At 34.7% G+C, this 18,958-nt stretch overlaps 1 protein-coding gene across 3 annotated transcripts in view; it reads left to right on the top strand.

Annotated features, from left to right (window-relative positions):
• Nucleotides 1-619: 619 nt before the first annotated feature.
• Nucleotides 620-18,958, top strand: part of LOC142344197 (trans-1,2-dihydrobenzene-1,2-diol dehydrogenase-like) — a 45,253-nt gene continuing 26,914 nt past the window's right edge. Inside the window, exons 1-4 of one of the 3 annotated variants that reach the window (XM_075395735.1) lie at nucleotides 620-669; nucleotides 1,301-1,568; nucleotides 6,207-6,387; nucleotides 16,930-17,223. In XM_075395735.1, coding sequence (XP_075251850.1) covers nucleotides 1,311-1,568; nucleotides 6,207-6,387; nucleotides 16,930-17,223 — 733 coding nt within the window. In that variant the 5' untranslated portion in view covers nucleotides 620-669; nucleotides 1,301-1,310. Of the gene's footprint in view, nucleotides 805-1,300; nucleotides 1,569-6,206; nucleotides 6,388-16,929; nucleotides 17,224-18,958 lie in introns of all 3 variants that reach the window. The other 2 variants (XM_075395734.1, XM_075395733.1) reach the window with 2 other exon arrangements.

Below are 18,958 nucleotides of genomic sequence, written 5' to 3'. Positions count from 1 at the left end.
TGAAAAACAAAAAACTATGCATTGAAATTTATTGTAATAAACTCCAGTGGACAAAGGTTTTGTGAGCGTCGCAAAATTTTTAATACAAAAAGACCTCTTGGAGGTTATTATCGCGAAATTTATTGTGAGTAGCTAACCGAACTGTTGAAGTGCTTTAAATTGCAGTTGGTTTTGTATACTAGAGGTTGTAGTTAAAAACATTTTAAATTTATGTTTGTACCATATCAATCGAAAAGTTTACTTTTGTATAAAAAGACACAAAACCAATAACAAAAGTGGTCTCAATTCGATCCGTTTCCTTCTTGGAATTGGTAAAAGAGAGCATCACAGAATTTAATAGCAATGGTTTTCCACTTTTGCAATAAAACGAGGAAAAATTTACCTCTCATCTGCCAACCTTTAATGTTTAATTAGTGGAACATCTTTATTAAAACCAAAGGAACCATGAATTTATTTTCGAATTTATTTTCATCTATATTTTGAACTATGAAAGATTTTGACATAAATTTTAAATCTGAGCACCGATTCACTTCATTTACATTAGTTTAGTTTAGTTTAGTTTAGTTTAGTTTAGTTTAGTTTAGTTTAGTTTAGTTTAGTTTAGTTTAGTTTAGTTTAGTTTAGAACAAACAGATATCAGATCGGAACCAATTCGAATTCATTGACAAAGTAAGCAACTTATCATAAAACTTTTGACCTCTATCAAATCACTGCGGTTGAACTCTACTTGCAAGTTAAAGTTAGTCCTATCCGTACAAACCTGATCCAAATTCATAAATTCATATAACGCCCACTAAAGTTAAGGTAAATTTAACTCAATAAAAGCTGTTCACTGCCTCTCCCACCTCTACCTCCCCTCTATGAACTGGAAGTAGTTTGAGGGGTAAGGGGTGAGCACATTCCGCGGTCCCAAATCTCAACATGGAGCAGCGAAGCATATCTATCTTTCTTAACCCTTACATTATTTTGAACATTGCCTTTCCTTTGTTATAAAAAATTAAGGCCTCACCACCGCATCAAAATTCTTATAGTATCTATTCCCGTAAGATCAAGAATTTGCTAGATTGTAGAACAGATTTTATGCAGCAATAACTTGAGTTTTTATAATGAGTTATTTGCAATAATGAGTTTTTTTGCAAGATAAATGGTTAGATTAATTAAAATAAAAATCAATTTTAATTAATTTAATTCAATTCATATTAGAATCTTTCACGATTGCGATAATCAAATCTTGAATGCCTTTATCACGAAGATTGAAATGCTGTTCCCACTAGAGTAGTTAGCGTATTATTTTGTCCAGAGCCCAAACGATGTCAAGTCCACTCAGATGGGGTTTCTGCTGTGCTGGGAAAATTGCAAACGACTTTTCCCTGGCTATGGATAACTTGCCCGTCCCTCAACACAGAAAAGTTGCAGTTGCTGCCAGGGATGCGGAGAAAGCTAAAGAGTTCAGCCAAGCTCACAAGTTTGAAAAGTCCTACGGGAGCTATAAGCAGTTAGCCGAAGATGAAGATGTCGAAATTGTTTATGTCTCGTCTCTCCATCCACAACATTTTGAGTTGGCAAAGGTATCCATTTTTGACCACCTTTTTCGTTTTCCTTTGTCTTCTCGCATCTTTTTTTATCCCGGACGTTATAAGAAAAAATTTTAAATGCCGATGATTGCTTACTTCAGTGAAACGACTTGTTTTCACAAAGAGATAAAAAAGTAAACGAAAACACAATGTAGCAATTGCATTGATCGATTTATTGAAGGCGTTCTTGATTTAACGATTTAATGATTCACGAGATCTTTATGAGCCCGGATCGCAAAAAATTTCAGTACTAAATCATGAAAATTCTAAAGAGATCGGAAAATGGCGCCGATTAGCCATTTCATGGCAAAATTTAGAGTAAATTTCTGAACTATCTCTTAACATAATGAACTCTAAATCTGCGTATACCATGAACATAATGAAATGTTTCTATTAATTTGGTGCTGATTAGCATGAAAACAATCCATCAGACCTAGATTTAGATAATACATAAGATTTAGAAAAACTGAAGCTACTAATACTGTGTTACGGGCGAAGACCTCTCATTGCTCGGTAAATAATTCAATAGGCCATTCGCCAAAATAGTGGTTAATTAAAATTATTTCAAATATTAACAGGTTTTCTCTCGTTTTTCGTAAATGTTTTGCTATTTACTGACTCTTCGTGCCTCTGGTTCCGATTGGTTGGGTCTTGGATTCTTATTTTGATTCTTGTTTCCGGTGCCCTGGCTCTAATACTGCACTCCACTGCAGCAAGATTCCTTCCGATTTAATTAAAATTTTGCTGCACTTTCTGATCTTATAATGAGCATTATGAAAAACAAAATCCGAAAGTTTATGGTAGTTTCAGGAAAAAATAGAAAGTTCAACTGAACTGATCATAATGAAAAATCGAGATCCCTGCAGCCATCATGAATCAGTACTGATTCTTCCATCTACCATATAATTTTAATGGTTATGTACTGATTTACTCTGACACTAGGGTCCGGGAGCATAGAATGCGTTTCGATATGCATGCTTGAAAACTAATAACATTTTATATCACTGGCTGGCAGCAACGAAATGTTGTTAGAAATTTAGACTGGCTTGAATGTACTAGAGGCGCCCCACAACTAGCTATTTTACGAAATCTGTCATTTAACATATTCCAAAATGACTTCAGGGGCAGTCTGAGTTGCACCCTGAGTAATTTCAATCTGCAGTTGGCAAGCTTTATTAATGCTATAAGTTTCGAAAAACACTTGAAAAATCGCTTCGATATTAAAAAACTGCCTACAGGACAGCCGTGATGGTAAAAAAACGCAATTGAAAAATTTTTCCAATTTAATTTTGACCACAAAACTATTGAAAGAGAACAGTCATTTAACAAAGCAGATACACTGATCAAGACTTTGAACATTGAAAGCTAAACAAGTCTACTATGACAAAAGGTTGTGGCCATCATTGTGATTTTAAATTGAACTCCATAGTGCCAAAAATTAGAATTGCTGCTGTAAACTATCTGTTTGTGGTTCATTAGCAATAATCAGCTGTAATGATCCGCATTATTAACTTTTAAATGGGCAGCTAAAACCTGTTTCATGCATAGAAATTGTTGTTCGTCCTCAGATTCAGGTTCTAGCTCGTCAGCCAACGTTTTGACTACGGAGTTGAGATATGAACAAGAAAAATTTTCCAAATTTGAGTTACAGCTTCTCATGAAACTGGACATCATCTTTCAAATAGCAATTTTATTTGCACGCAAGTACAAGGGTCTTCTCCTATTTTTTTAAAAGCTAGCTTGAAGATCAACAAAGTCATTGCTATCACTATGGGTTTGAAAATTTAGAGTAAATTTCTGAACTATCTCTTAACATAATGAACTCTAAATCTGCGTATACCATGAACATAATGAAATGTTTCTATTAATTTGGTGCTGATTAGCATGAAAACAATCCATCAGACCTAGATTTAGATAATACATAAGATTTAGAAAAACTGAAGCTACTAATACTGTGTTACGGGCGAAGACCTCTCATTGCTCGGTAAACAATTCAATAGGCCATTCGCCAAAATAGTGGTTAATAAAAATTATTTCAAATATTAACAGGTTTTCTCTCGTTTTTCGTAAATGTTTTGCTATTTACTGACTCTTCGTGCCTCTGGTTCCGATTGGTTGGGTCTTGGATTCTTATTTTGATTTTTGTTTCCGGTGCCCTGGCTCTAATACTGCACTCCACTGCAGCAAGATTCCTTCCGATTTAATTAAAATTTTGCTGCACTTTCTGATCTTATAATGAGCATTATGAAAAACAAAATCCGAAAGTTTATGGTAGTTTCAGGAAAAAATACAAAGTTCAACTGAACTGATCATAATGAAAAATCGAGATCCCTGCAGCCACCATGAATCAGTACTGATTCTTCCATCTACCATATAATTTTAATGGTTATGTACTGATTTACTCTGACACTAGGGTCCGGGAGCATAGAATGCGTTTCGATATGCATGCTTGAAAACTAATAACATTTTATATCACTGGCTGGCAGCAACGAAATAATGTTAGAAATTTAGACTGGCTTGAATGTACCAGAGGCGCCCCACAACTAGCTATTTTACGAAATCTGTCATTTAACATATTCCAAAATGACTTCAGGGGCAGTCTGAGTTGCACCCTGAGTAAATTCAATCTGCAGTTGGCAAGCTTTATTAATGCTATAAGTTTCGAAAAACACTTGAAAAATCGCTTCGATATTAAAAAACTGCCTACAGGACAGCCGTGATGGTAAAAAAACGCAATTGAAGAATTTTTCCAATTTAATTTTGACCACAAAACTATTGAAAGAGAACAGTCATTTAACAAAGCAGATACACTGATCAAGACTTTGAACATTGAAAGCTAAACAAGTCTACTATGACAAAAGGTTGTGGCCATCATTGTGATTTTAAATTGAACTCCATAGTGCCAAAAATTAGAATTGCTGCTGTAAACTATCTGTTTGTGGTTCATTAGCAATAATCAGCTGTAATGATCCGCATTATTAACTTTTAAATGGGCAGCTAAAACCTGTTTCATGCATAGAAATTGTTGTTCTTCCTCAGATTCAGGTTCTAGCTCGTCAGCCAACGTTTTGACTACGGAGTTGAGATATGAACAAGAAAAATTTTCCAAATTTGAGTTACAGCTTCTCATGAAACTGGACATCATCTTTCAAATAGCAATTTTATTTGCACGCAAGTACAAGGGTCTTCTCTTATTTTTTTAAAAGCTAGCTTGAAGATCAACAAAGTCATTGCTATTACTATGGGTTTGAAAATTTTCCATTTTTTGGGAAAATGGTCCATAATCGGCTAGTGAAAGATACAAAAACATTTTAAGTATTAGATTTAGGTAAGAACCCGCTAAGGCAATTTATTGTGGGCTTGTTAATAAAGTCAATTAGCTTTTTTACATTTACAAAATATTTTTTGTGGGTTTTCCATTTAATAATATACTTAATTAAATACCAATGATGATATCTTTTCTGGAGTATATTATTTTCTGTCCATAATTAAGTCAAAAGTGATTGAATAGCTGTAAACTTTTGATTATTGGCGTGCGTATCCTTGAATTTTAATTTAAAGCATCAAAATCTTTCAATTAAATCTTTAATCTTTAATTTAAGGCATCAAAATTCCTGCATACTAAAAGTGTCTTGTCCCGTACTCCAGGAGAAATCGAATCTTATTTTCATTTGAATTGCAACGGGTAAGTAAGCTCGTTCAAAGAAATAGCTCAGTAAATTTTAGGCTTAACTTAACAATAGCAGAGTTTCTCAATCGAAATCTGTCACTCTGCAATCGTAATGAACAAGCGAGGGGGTAGAATGCATTTAAATTTACAGAATGAGAAACGTTGATACAACTGGCGTAATTTTGATCATGAGTGAAACATAACTTATAACAAGTTTATGAATGTCTGATCATCACCCATAATGAGCGAGACAAAGGTTAATATTAACTGATGTTTGGCAGCATAAAATTTGACGATAAATTAAGAGGAATAACGTACAGACGCCATCTTTTTCAAAAAACGATTCATAAATGTCTTTTTTAATAAGTTTGTAACAGCTTTTTAGAGCTTTGCTCGTCTAGGAACAGATTGTTGCCAGAACAATACTGAAACGTGGCAAAAACGCCAGTTTCATGAAACCCAAATTTTGTCAAAATTGAAACGAGTCAAAGCCTGATCATACACAGATTTAAACAAGATCAAGAGAGACCGCACCAATGAAATTGAACACAATAAACTCTCATAAAAAATTATTTTCTCGCACTACGTTGTCTGGATCCGTTCAATCATACCCATCAAGTGTCTGGATCGGTAATGATTATGAATACTTGGCCTCAATATGGGATTTAATTGACCTTTTATAATGACGATTTAATTAATTTCAGTGAATTTTCAAACTATGACAGCAAAAGTACTCTTTAATTTGTGGCAAGCTTCAAAAAAAAATTGAGCGGTCTTGCTCATTTTCTTAATACCTAAATTTTTAGAACCAAAAGTTAACAAATTTATGGGTCATTTGAGATTCATTCAGCTTTGTTTTAATTCTCAGGCATACTCTATAGCTTTCTTAAAACACTTCCAGTGTAATTCTATTTCATTTCTAAAAGATGTCCAATCAAAGCTTTGTTTTTAATTTTGACCAGATGTTCCTTGAGCACAATAAACACGTGTTGTGTGAGAAGCCATTGACAATGAAGCTAGAAGAGACGACAGAGCTGGTGAGACTTGCAGAAGAGAAGAGGCTATTCTTCATGGAGGGATTCTGGTCCAGATTCTTCCCCGCCTACCAGAGTGTCAAGAAACTGGTAGACCAAGGAGCGATTGGTGAGCGTTCTTTTTCAAAAGGAAATGAGCTCATATTACATAGACGATGGCTCATGTTGTAAAAGCACTATTAAAATTCGGGAATTTGTGTCAAGCTCACCTGTATCATTATTCAGCCGTGTGCGCAGTCAAATTAGTGTCTATCTATTACAGTTGATGTTTTCTTTTTCTTTCTCGAACATCCTTGCGTCCTCTACACTCTAAAATAAGTTCAGGTAATTTGTTCTCATCTGAACAAAACCTGCAGCTACATGAATTCTACCTGAGTTTTACAAGAAATTTCAAGCATCAATTAAAACAGTGTTATTGATCTCCTTATCTTATTCGGAAGTGTTCTATCAACAGAGTTCCTTGCATTCAGGCTTCTAATTTTCTCTTCTAAGTCTCTTAGTTGAATGCAAAAAAAGTCATCAATTTCAGAGGGGGAAAGAGTAACACGGCCGACGATCAGTGTTAAATCAAACCAAAGTAATCGCATTCCCAGGAAGCGAGAAAAAGAAATTTATGCCCAAATAATCGTTAGGCCTCATGATCTTCCTAAGCGGTATGCATCTAAAAGAAATGGCTAGTCGTGTTTGTACCACAGCAGTGCCATATAGAGCCAGGCCTATATGAGTGTTGTCCAAAGAAAAATGAAGAAAGAATTGATTACAATCCTCCAGAGTTGAATGAGTTCTGACTGACGTACAAAATCAAAACGAAGGCACCGAACCTTTAAATATCATTGGAAAAACATTTATGTTTCAACAAAAACAAAGTTCAAAAATCGATCGACGCAATGTATAACTCAGCCAAAACTGCTTTTTAAGGAAACAACAATTGAAAGTCAGGTCAAAAATACCTGAACCGCAGTTCAAGTGCGCTTCAAGTATGTGTACACCTGAAATTCAACTGAATCTGCAATTACTTAAACAGAGATCCAGCAACATTTCCTGGATTTTATAAAATATATTTTTGTATGTTTCAGTAAAAAGATAACACAGTTAAGAGATTCGTGTTTGTTTATCTAGCGGTATTTTTCTGTTTAAATCATGCATAGAAAAACATAGAAGTGATCGCAACTTTTGCATCAATTACTGAAGTCTTTTGAGCTAACTTTTGATATACGGAAATAAATCAAAGAGATTTTTGTTTTTAAATTACCTCAAGGTAACACCATTTGGCGCCCCATGTTAAGTAAATGCAAGGCAAATCCCAGTGGTCACACGCGCAAGCTTCGATAGTCTCATAGAATCGGCGGGGTACGGGCCCTTCCCTCTTAGCATTACAATCTGACTCTTGCCCTCAAAATCACTAGGAAAGAAGGGATGACCACGGAAAAGTACAATTTCTCGATAAAGGCAAAGAAAGTTGGCATGCGGTATGGGTCCGCTGTGAAATTGTCCGTAAATCTAGTTTATATTAGACGAAACCAAATAAAGGCTACTTTTCAGTTTTGAGAAAACCCGCTTTGGAATAGATTTTGAATCTTATTGGAACCATAGCAAATTTCGTAGAAAAAAAATTTTTTAAAGAAAATTTGCAACTGTAACCTTTTGCGCTCTGTTGATAAAAAATTGATGCCTCCAAATCAATCAGCTGTGGTTGAATTATGCCATCCTTTCAGGTAGATGTAAAATGTGAATAGTATTATACCAGTACGTCGAATCTTAGCGCCGCTGCTCTTTCCAGCCGTTTCCGGGACCATTGAATTTTAATCCCATAAACATAACAATTTAAAACATTTGCTCAAACTCAATAGTTTTGACGTTAGTTTTGTTCATAGCTTCCCGGGTCGAGGTGTCACCGCTAAAAATTGCTAAAAGATGTAAGATTTGCGGTGAATTTTAGTAAAAGTGTAAGATTTGCGCTCAATGCGATGAATGCGGTGAAAAAAAATTATGCGTTGAAAAACTTTTTTTCACCGCTTAAGCAGTGAAAGAAAATTTTTCACCGCTACCAGCAGAATGCGGTGAAAAAAAATTTCACCGCTACCAGCAGAATGCGCCCCGGGTCGAGGTGTCACCGCTTAAAATCGCTAAAAGATTTAAGATTTGAGGTGAATTTGAATAAAAGTGTAAGATTTGCGTTCAATGCGATGAAAAAAAACTTTTAAGCGGTGAAAATTCTTTTTCAACGCTTAAGCGGTGAAAAAGAAAATGTTTCAGCGCTATCAGCAGAATGCGGTGAAAAAAATTTCAGCGCTACCAGCAGAATGGGGTGAAAAAAAAATTTTCACCGCTATAATCGCAAGTCTTACAAATAGTCACCGCACTAATTTCGATGCTTATCATTCACTTGAAATATCAGTGAATTAATTGACAGATGATGCAGTGGACTAAGAAATTTTTGAAATGCAGTAGGTGAGAGGTTCGAACCCCTGTTACGGCAGTTTCTTTTTTGTAAGAAATCCGGTTAATGCGGTGAAAAAAAATTTTTCACGGATAAAAATTGCAAAAATTCACCGCATTCAACGCTAAAAGATGCGGGCGCTTTGCGGTGAAAAAAGTTTTTTTTCACCGCTATTCACCGCTAATCTTACATTATTTTTGGACCAAACCTCGACCCGGGTTGTTGTCTATGTAAACGCATTGTTTTAATATAATCGACTACTTCTATTGGCAAGCTCGAGTTTGTCCTGAATTTGTCCCATTCCGATTCCCACCAGGCGCAAAATACGAAATGTAAGAAATTTTAAGACACAATTGAGCATTTTCGTTGATAATGTGGTGCATTCAACATTATTGTTCCGACCCCACTTGTGGGGGGAGGAACTATATACTCAAATGGGTTTTTTTTGTTCCGTGAATTTTGGCCGACCGATATAATCATCGTAGAGAAATGTGCGTGGTATCATTAAAAATCTCGTCCAGCGTAGAATTCGAAATTAAAAAGATTTTTTTGAATTTCGTTTTTTTCGAGGAGTTATCGAGGTTCAAAGTTTCATGTGAACACTGGATATTTGGTTCACTTTTGTTCACTTTTACCGTAATTTTCGTTCGAATTAACGTTTTTTCTACGAAAAATTTAATTCAAAACTAGATTTCACGCCACTAAGTAAATCAATTTTAGGTTTTTAATAGACGAAAGGAGATAAAAAGACTAGTTCTAGTCTTAGAGGGAAATTTAATTTATAAAAAAAAATTCGAATTAGGTTTGGGAGCTCTTTTTTTAGAAAATTTTGCAATTTTTTTGTTTTTTCAAGTCACCTAGAGACTACTAAACACTTTTAATATCGAAGTTCCGTTAATGACAAACCTCTTTACGATCAAATGAAGCCCAATGAACAAATAATTTCTTTCGAAGGGATCGCTCATTTTTTTTTGGACTCGTATCTCAAATTTCGTAATTTCAAATGAAATTTTGATTTATTTTTTTATTTTTTGAGGTTTTACTAAAGTTTTATAAACCTATGGCATAAACTTGTCGACTAAAGGTGCAATAGATTTGCTAATGAGCATTAAGTGAACCTATCTAGTGCTGTGAGTGGACAGCTAATGGCTGTTAAGACTTTGAAAATAAATTTTCGAAAGTTTTTTAAAATTAGTAAACCATAAACCTATTTTTGTGAACTGTAAGTTTGTCTCAGTAAAGACAGGATTGAACTCCTTCATACCACTGCAACATAAGTTAATCTCAATGGCGGCTTTATCAAATAACTTTTGGTTATACGTCTTCAAGGCCACAAGATTTCAAATTTTTTTAAAAATTTTTTGGACATTTCGTTTTATTGGTTTATTTTGAAATCTTATCACGTCATCCTAATATTGATGGCTACATCCTCCTTAAGTGAAGACGTCCAAAGGATCATAGATAAAACTTTCTGAGAAAAAATTATGGTTTAAATGGCTTCAACACTTTCTTCTCCCATTTTTCTAAAGAAATTTTGGTTTTTGCCTGTATTTGTTGTTTTTTTCATAGTCATAAGACATATTGTGATGTCTTATTGATTACATAGGCATCATAAACATCCTTGTATTCACATCGTGGCATAGCTGAGCGTATTCATTGATTTCCTATGAAAGCTCTTGAGTTTAATGTCTGTTAAGACTTTAAAAACATTTATTTTATTTTTTTTTGAACATAAATCAATCTTAAGCTTATTTTCGTGGATTGTAAGTCAGTGTCGGTAATGACAGAACCGCTTTTTTTCTACATCAGCAACAATTTATCTAGTTAGCGGTTTTGTCTTCTAACTATTGGTTTTTTTTATTTCGGTGCACGAGTTTTCATAATTTTTATAATTTTTTTGATTTTTTTTAGTAATTTTGGTTCCTTTTGAAATCGTATTATATTATCCTAAAATCGATAGCTCCCATTGGCTTTGTGAAGACGTTCAATGGATCGTTGAAAGAGTTTTCAGAGAAAACATCTTATGGTTTAAATAGCTTCGACACTTTCTTCTCTCAGTTTTCTACCGAATTTTGGATTTTGCCTGTTTTTGTTGTTGTTTTCATAGTCAATGACTTGTTGTAATGTCTAATTGATAAATTTTGAATGATAAACATCCTAGTGGTCACATCATCTAGGCATAATTTAGCGTATTAAATGCCTTCCGTTGAAAGCTGTAGAATCTTTTGACTTTGATACTATGGGTTTTCTCAAAAATTTCGTGTCTTTGATGTATTTTTCTTTGCCATACGACTTATTGTGATGAGTTATTGATGTCACATGAATGAAACCTATGATTGCTATTTCATCGAGGCAGAATTTAGTGTGTTTAATTTACTTAAAGTGTAGCATTTTTTTAAATTCAAACATCTATTTTTGTTATCTCTTCATTTGGTTGACAATTAAGTCAAAAATGTAGATGAGCTCGGGTCGGAACATCATGTGCGAACGCACATTAACGAGCCGCCTTGTTCATTGCTTAAATTCTTAATTCAAATGCGTTCTATTCAAGCCTGCGTGTCTTTGTTATACCAGTTAGGCGACAAGTTCAAAGCGCGTTGCAATTCATTCTTTCATTTCAACGTTCTTTTTCGAGCACAGCTTGTTCATTACTCTGTTTCACCAAACCGCGTATTTGGTTGAAAGCGATTAGTACTTGCTTCAAGCTTTTGAGCAATTGAAGAAATTTTTTAAAGAAACAACTGTTGGCTGAGAGTGAGAAAGATTAGGTTCAAAAACACCGTCGCAAAGTTTTTGATTGGTCTAATTTTTTGAACAGCTCTTGCCCGTAACTTTTAGGAAAACGGACTCTGGGCCAAAACAAGATGTTTTTCTAAACATTAAACAAATTCGGGACTGTCTCGGTGCTTGTCCACTGTAATAGAGGAAACAAAAGACTATTCGGAAACGAGTGACAAGGGTGGAACTCCTGAGGGGACAACCTGACCATAAGGTTCGCGGTATGCTCTAAAAACATTCTGTCCTAGACTCAGAAAGTTCCACGTTTGCGAAAAAAGAGACAGTGCCACAAACATTAAGACACCCACCCGAAAGCATAAAAATATAAACACAAGCACACACAAATATTCACACACAAATATTCACACAGAGGCACTCAGATACACATATATATATATAAATATGTGTATGTATATATAAATATATGTATATATATATATATATATATATATATATATATATATATATATATATATATATATATATATACGGACACTATGGCACTGATACCCTTGAGATACAACCACTCACGGATGACACAATGACACATATACACATAGCACACCAACGCACGCGCGCACACACTCACGCGCAAACAGACACGTGCATACTCCTCACAGAACCAACCGCGCATTTACGCACGCATCAGGAAAATGATACACAAATTTTCACGTACTGCCGAAGCAAATTAGGATCGCGCGTAGAAAAGGAGAAAAAACCAATTCTAATGAAAATGTATCTAATTTTTTCCATTACACTAGGTATCAACAAGCATTTATTAGTCCCTCTTGCTTGAATAAAGCAATCTCATATCTCTAATGCCTCCCCCAACTTAATGGGCATATAACGTTTTGCTCCCCCATCACGCATGATTTTTTTTACAAAGCAGCGTGCTGTATAAAAACATATAATTATACAATTATTATAATTATACAATTAATAGCTGAGTGTAATTGAAAAATTAGCAGCCGAAACAGAATAGATCGGGAATGTCAATGGAATCATACGAGATTTCCCAGAAAACTTTTTAAAAAATTAGAAGTTTGGCAGCTAAGACATTTTGCGCTCCATTGATAGGGATCCATACATCCAGTTCAATCAGTTGTTCTTAAACTATGTAGTCCTTACAGGCGGCTGTAAAAAATGAATAGTATTTTATCACCACGTCGAATCTTATGGCCGCTGCTCTCTCCGGCAAACTTTAATAATTTCTGTCACAAAGAGGTCAAAATAGAAAGGGATCATTATTTTTTAACCGCGTAAATATAACCATAAAAACAGTCGCTGAAAGGTAATAGAATGGTTTCTGCCTGTTGTCAGTGTAAAGGGTTTTTTAACATAATGGATTATTTCCTCTGGCAAGCTCGAGTTTGTTCTAAATTTGTCCCCTTTTAATCAATCGTTATGAAACTGTTTTGATAAGAAATATGTAAATAATTAAGTTATGTTTACTAATAAGTTTGAAATGAAAATGGCTCACCTGCAGACGTTGGTGAATAATTTTGAGTTAAGAGTATGACAACTCAAATTATGTTTATCAACTGAGTATTGAACTGCATGTTAATTAGTGACAGGTTACTTTGCCACTAAAAACCACAAACGTTGGAAAAGCTAAATTTTGCAAAGAGCAAAGGATCGTAAATCTTCTCAACGATAACTTAGAAAAGGAATATTCAGAGAACTCGGTAAGAAAAAAATACAACAAACAATATGTGAAAATTCATGTATCAGCTCAACAACGCTGGCGGATATCTTCGCATTTAAAACTTCCAAGCACTTCTGTTTTTTCAACACTTTCGCAATGCAACCCTTTCAAGATTGATTCTTATCTTTTTTTGTTTTTTGTTTTTTGCAGAGCAAAAACCATGAAGCTTCAAAGCGGAGACTTCTGTAAGTTTTGAAATGAAAATTGCAGTTTGGAAAAAACCCATGGAATTATTGAGTGATCAGGGACATATACAGATCATTTTTGCATTTTTTTATGATCAAGGAAAACTATCGGAGTTGGTGTGACACAGAGACGAATTCTGGGGCCTGTACTTTTCATTTTATATATAAATGAGATCACCCAATTTTCTAATGATCTTGACAATATACTTTTTGCTGATGACACAATTCTTCTGCAGAACGAAAAAAAGTATACAAGATCACGAACGCGTAATCAACGTTGTCGGTCGGCTAAATAATAAATACATGACATTACTATGTAACAAAAACAGTGGAAGTTGTTTTCAGGAGAGATAGCAGGAGTAATTAAGCTACTGTTCAGCCTATCAATAAATGATTTGGTTAGAATTTTAAACAATTTGGTTAGAGTTATTTACGGAGTGGGGAAACACGATTCAATTCGTAGAATAGATAGGGAATCCCAATGGAATCATATCCGATTTCCCCAACAAAAGTTTTTTTAAGTATAGAAGTTTTGCAGTTGTGACATTTTGCGCTCCGTTGACAGCGATCGATACATCCAGTTCAATGAATTGTTGTTAAATTATGTTAGCCTCATAGGCGGATGTAAAAGATGAATAACATTTCACCATCACGTCGAATCTTATAGCCGCTGCTCTATCCGACAAACTGTAAAAGTTTCTGTCACAAAGATGACAAAATAGAACGGGATCATTTATTTTTAACCCTGTAACTATAGCATTTAAAACATTCATTCGTTGGATCGCAATGGATACGTTTCAGCCTGTTTTCGATGTAAAAGATTTTATTGCGTAATGAATTGTTTCCTCTGGTAAACTGGAGTTTGTTCTAATTTTGTCCCCTTTTAATCAACTGTTATAAAATTTTTTGATAATTAATTTGTAAATAATCAAATTATGTTTATAAATAAGTTTGAAATCAAAATGAATTGTTCAACTGCAGACGTACGTTGGTTAATAATTTTGAGTTGAGAGTATGACAACTCAAAGTATTTTTATCAACTGGGTAATGAACTGCAAGTTAGTTAGTGACAGGTTATTCTGCAACTAAAAAATATAAACGTTGAAAAAATTAAATTTTGCGAGCAGAAATCAATCGTAAATCTTCATGAAAATAACTAAAAAAGGAGTAATTGTAGAACTCGGTAAGAAAATATTCACAACAAGCCATATGTGAAAATTTTGTATCTTCTTTACAGCACTGGAGGTTACGTTCTCATTTGAAAATTAAAAGCACTTCTGCTTTTTCAACATTTTCGCAATGCAGCACTTTCAAGATTGATTCTTATTTTTTTTTGTTTTTTGCAAAGCGAAAAGCCTGAAGCTTGAAATTTTTGAAATGAAAATCGCAGTTTGGAAAAAACCTTCCGAATTTTTTAGTGATCAGGGAACTTTAAATAACAGTTTTGCCTTTACTTTCTATATCAAAAAGGATAACTATTGGAGTTGGTGTGGCACAGGGTACTGTTCTGGGGACTCTAATTTTCTTTTTATGTATAAATGAGATTAGCCAATTTTCCGATGGTCTTGACATTATACTATTAGCCGATGACACGATTCTGCAGAACGAATTGAACAAAAGTATACACATCAGGAACGCCAAATCGAAGTTGTCGGTTGATTGAATAATAAACACATGACAGTAAATTGTATAAGAAAATAGTGGAAGTTAATTTCAGCAGAGGTAACAGGAGTAACGAAGCTACTGTTCAGCCTATCTAAACCAATTAGGACACTAATGAACAAAAACTTTATGTAACAACCTTTAAGTTGATATTGACAATCGTTTGAAATATACCGAGCATGTTCAACACTTAATGAAAAATTGAACAATTTTGTAAGATTTTTTTCTCGCTGAAAAACTGCTGATTTTTCACAATTTTCGTTTTAGTATAAAGTGTATTTACCGTCGATTTTTCAATATGCTGCGCTTTTGCATAGAGCGGAGTGCAATACAGAGCTAGAGCATCTGGAAGCTAAAGTGAGCCATTTGGTTAGAACTTTACGTTGTGGGAAAACACGATTCAATTTGTGCTGTGAGAGAACGCAATCACATCTTAACTGCAAAGGAACCGCATTTGAAAAATATTTAAAATTTATTAATCTTATTTTTGAGGAATCAGAGCCCATTGAAGAAAGTTAAATAAAAAAATTGTGTTGAATTTGAGAAGGTATCAAAGTCGAGAAGTACATGTAGATCCATCAAACCATCTAACATCACAACTGGCTGTAGTTCAATATCTAGTGGCGTAAGGTTAAAAAAATTACTCAACAGCATGCTCAAGTACAGTTCTAACTTTGCAAAAAGCGTAAAAGCAATAAGTAGAAACCAACTGAAAAAATTTATCTCTATGTGTGTCCAATGTTGCATTCAAGCGATACTAAACTGCTTTCAGAACTTTACTGATATCTTTATTTCTTAAGTTTATCGTTTTTTGTTATATCCGTTTCTTTGTCAAATAGTGGCTTTTTCTTAAATTTGACGGATTTCTGGCCAAATACCTTTAAACTCCTTCTCGGCCTCACTAGACTAGGCTTCTTGGAAGCCTATTGATGACTTGTTGGAACTGAGTAATGTAATTGTTCTGAGTGCATAACAAGTCCTCAGCTTCTGAAAACCCATTTAATTTGAAATTTAATTTAATTTTTTTTCACTAGGACCAAGAGTTTGATGCAAGAGAAACCAAACGAAATTTTAAGTAGAACTACTGAAGTTGGCACATAATTCAACAAAATAGCGAAGTCCACATATTCAAGATTTTTTATATACTAGAGTAACCAAATTTTGATGTGTAAATTTTTCATCCTTTTGTACTGAGAATGTAGTCTTAACTGAAGGCAAGTCAATCCAGTGCGGTTTAAGACGCACTTTTCTGCTGGGTTACTGATAACCGTTGTATATAGGTAGTCTAAAAGCTCTTAACAAATAAAAGAGATGAGATGAGGACACTAGCTGTTTAGCGTGTGACTTCAGTTCCCGGGTTGAGGCCGTGGGAAAAGTATGGCCCAGACCGCGTATTTAAAGTCTGGGAGGGGGTAACCCCAGACAAAAAAAATGTCGAATCATATTCTACCACCTCAACCCGGGTTGTGTATCATCCAATGAACGGCGGACGTTGATGTATTGCAACCAGAGAGGAGACTGATACTTTATTTGTCCACAAATGTGGGCTGTGATTTGCTAGTCATTCGTAACTATGTTTCTTAATTTAAACTTTCTATTTTGAAAAATTGTAAATAGGGCTAATATAGCATTGCAAGGGATGTATGCTAGACTATAATGCGCTCGAAATGATCGCTAATCAGAGGTTATTGATGCGAATTTGGTCAAGTCACCCCTGAGCAAAATGACTTCTGACAAGACAATCCAACTCCGAGTGACTTGATGCAGAATGTCCCCCAAAGTATGACTTCTAATCAGACAATCCCCCTCTCCAAAATAGAATGACTTCTGAGCTGGTTTGATACCATGGCTGGAACGAGATCCTATAAATTGCCCTTTTAGGTGATGTGAAGCAAATTCAAGCCCATATGCACGTTGCATCTCCAATTGAAAGAATGACCAACCCAGACTTCGGAGGAAGTGCCTGGTTCGACATAGGAGTCTATTGTCTCAACCTGGTTGACTTCCTGTTCGACTCAGAACCTGAGGAGGTCCGAAGTGTGTCGTATTTGCTGTCTCCTAATGTGGACAAGGACATGGCTGTGAGCCTCAAGTACCCTGGGGAGAGACTGGCCAGTTTGTCAGTGTCTATTACCTGTGACAGACTGAAGACTGCGACTATATGTGGAACCAAAGGTATTATCATTGCCACAGATCCATTTTGTCTACCCCCTCCCCGCCAGAAACCTACTGGGTATAAAACTAAAAATTCAAGCCCGCAAGTGCACGTAAGTAGTAATCATATCTGCCATGTTACTGGAGGGGGGGGGGGGGGGGGGGGGGGTCCGGACCCCCCGCCCTCCAGTAACATGGCAGATATCCGCTGTTGAAATGTTCGCTGTATATAGAATTAGGTGTTACCTAAGTTTTGAACTCTCACTAAATCTTTTGGTGAAAACATAAAAAACCTAATATAAGACACCAGAAGCCTAAAATTTTTCAAAAAATTTCAAAGTCCTAAAATGGTCTGAAATGGATTTTGCGCTATGAAAGAGCACTCAAAAGTGAAATTTTGTTGACTTCACTTTTTTCACCTAAGTAGTATAGGGGTCGAAACATATAAAAATTTCGAATTTTTTGAAAAAAATTTTAAAAATTTTTTGGAGTCCTAAAATGGTCTGAAATGGATTTTGCGCTATGAAAGAGCACTCAAAAGTGATATTTTGTTGACTTCACTTTTTTCACCTAAGTAGTATAGGGGTCGAAACATATCAAAATTTCGAATTTTTTGAAAAAAATTTTCAAAATTTTTCAAAGTCCTAATATCTGTTTATAAGTAAATATAACTGTGCTTAAGTTTAGTAATGTTTCTATGAGTATAAGCTGAAGTGTATGTCTGTGGGTAGAAATTGTAAATGTGTGTATATGTCAAGACGTTCTTGGTTTTATGTGTGTATGTTTTTCTATATCTATACAGTGAAATGTATGTATATATGTCTGAATGTGTTTATGTATTTATGTATTTATATGTTTGCAATCCGATGAGAGAGAGAGAGAGAGATAGAGAGAGGGAGAGAGATAGAGAGAGGGGGGAGATAAGTTCCTGGAGGGCAATTTAATTGCCTTGAAGAATGTTGTTATTTGTCTCCACGATCCAATAATATTAAATCTTGCACACGGATTTTGACCTTCAGCGTAGCTAAACTCTGTCCCATTAAGCATTGGCAAGCAAAATGTCACAAACTAAGACGACAACAAGTTTTTGATGTTCTGAGCATGCTTTGTTGAAAACTGAATTTTCTACACCTATCTAGCTACCATATTAAAAACTATCAAGATTTTTTACGAAAAAAAAATTCATGCTCTTTGTCTTTTAATCCTAGGCAAGAAAATGATAAAATGTTGCAACACAGAAGACAAAAACAACTTTTTGATGTTCTGAGCATGCTTTGTTGAAAACTGAAATTTCTTCTCCTATCTAGATACCATAATAAAAAACTATTAAGATTTTTCTTAAAAAAAACAAATTCATGCTCTTTGTAATTTACTCCTTGGCAAGAAAAATATAAAATGTTGCAACACAGAAGACAAAAACAACTTTTTGATGTTCTGGGCATGCTTTTTTTTTGAAAACGAATTTCTCTATACGCATTCAGCTACCCTTCTAGGATTGAGCAAGATTATTTACAGGAAAAAATTATTTGAGATAAATTGTTGAGAGATAAACAATAAATTGAGCTAAGTAAAAAGATTAAATTCTGTAAAAAACCGAAAAATTTGGTGGAAAAACTATGATATGCAGGAGCAGCTGAACGTGTTAGTTAAATAAAGTAGAATGATAGGAATTCGTCAAGAGCTTGAATCAAACAAATAGTGTAATGTTGTACAAGAAGGGTAGTTTCCACTGGAACTGTAAAAATAGCTAAATTTT

This window comes from Convolutriloba macropyga, chromosome 8, assembly GCF_964194025.1.
Source record: "Convolutriloba macropyga chromosome 8, txConMacr16.3, whole genome shotgun sequence".
Taxonomy (NCBI): Eukaryota; Metazoa; Xenacoelomorpha; order Acoela; family Convolutidae; genus Convolutriloba; species Convolutriloba macropyga.
Note: the sequence above shows the minus strand (reverse complement) of the source record. Positions and strands in the feature narration are given on the sequence as shown.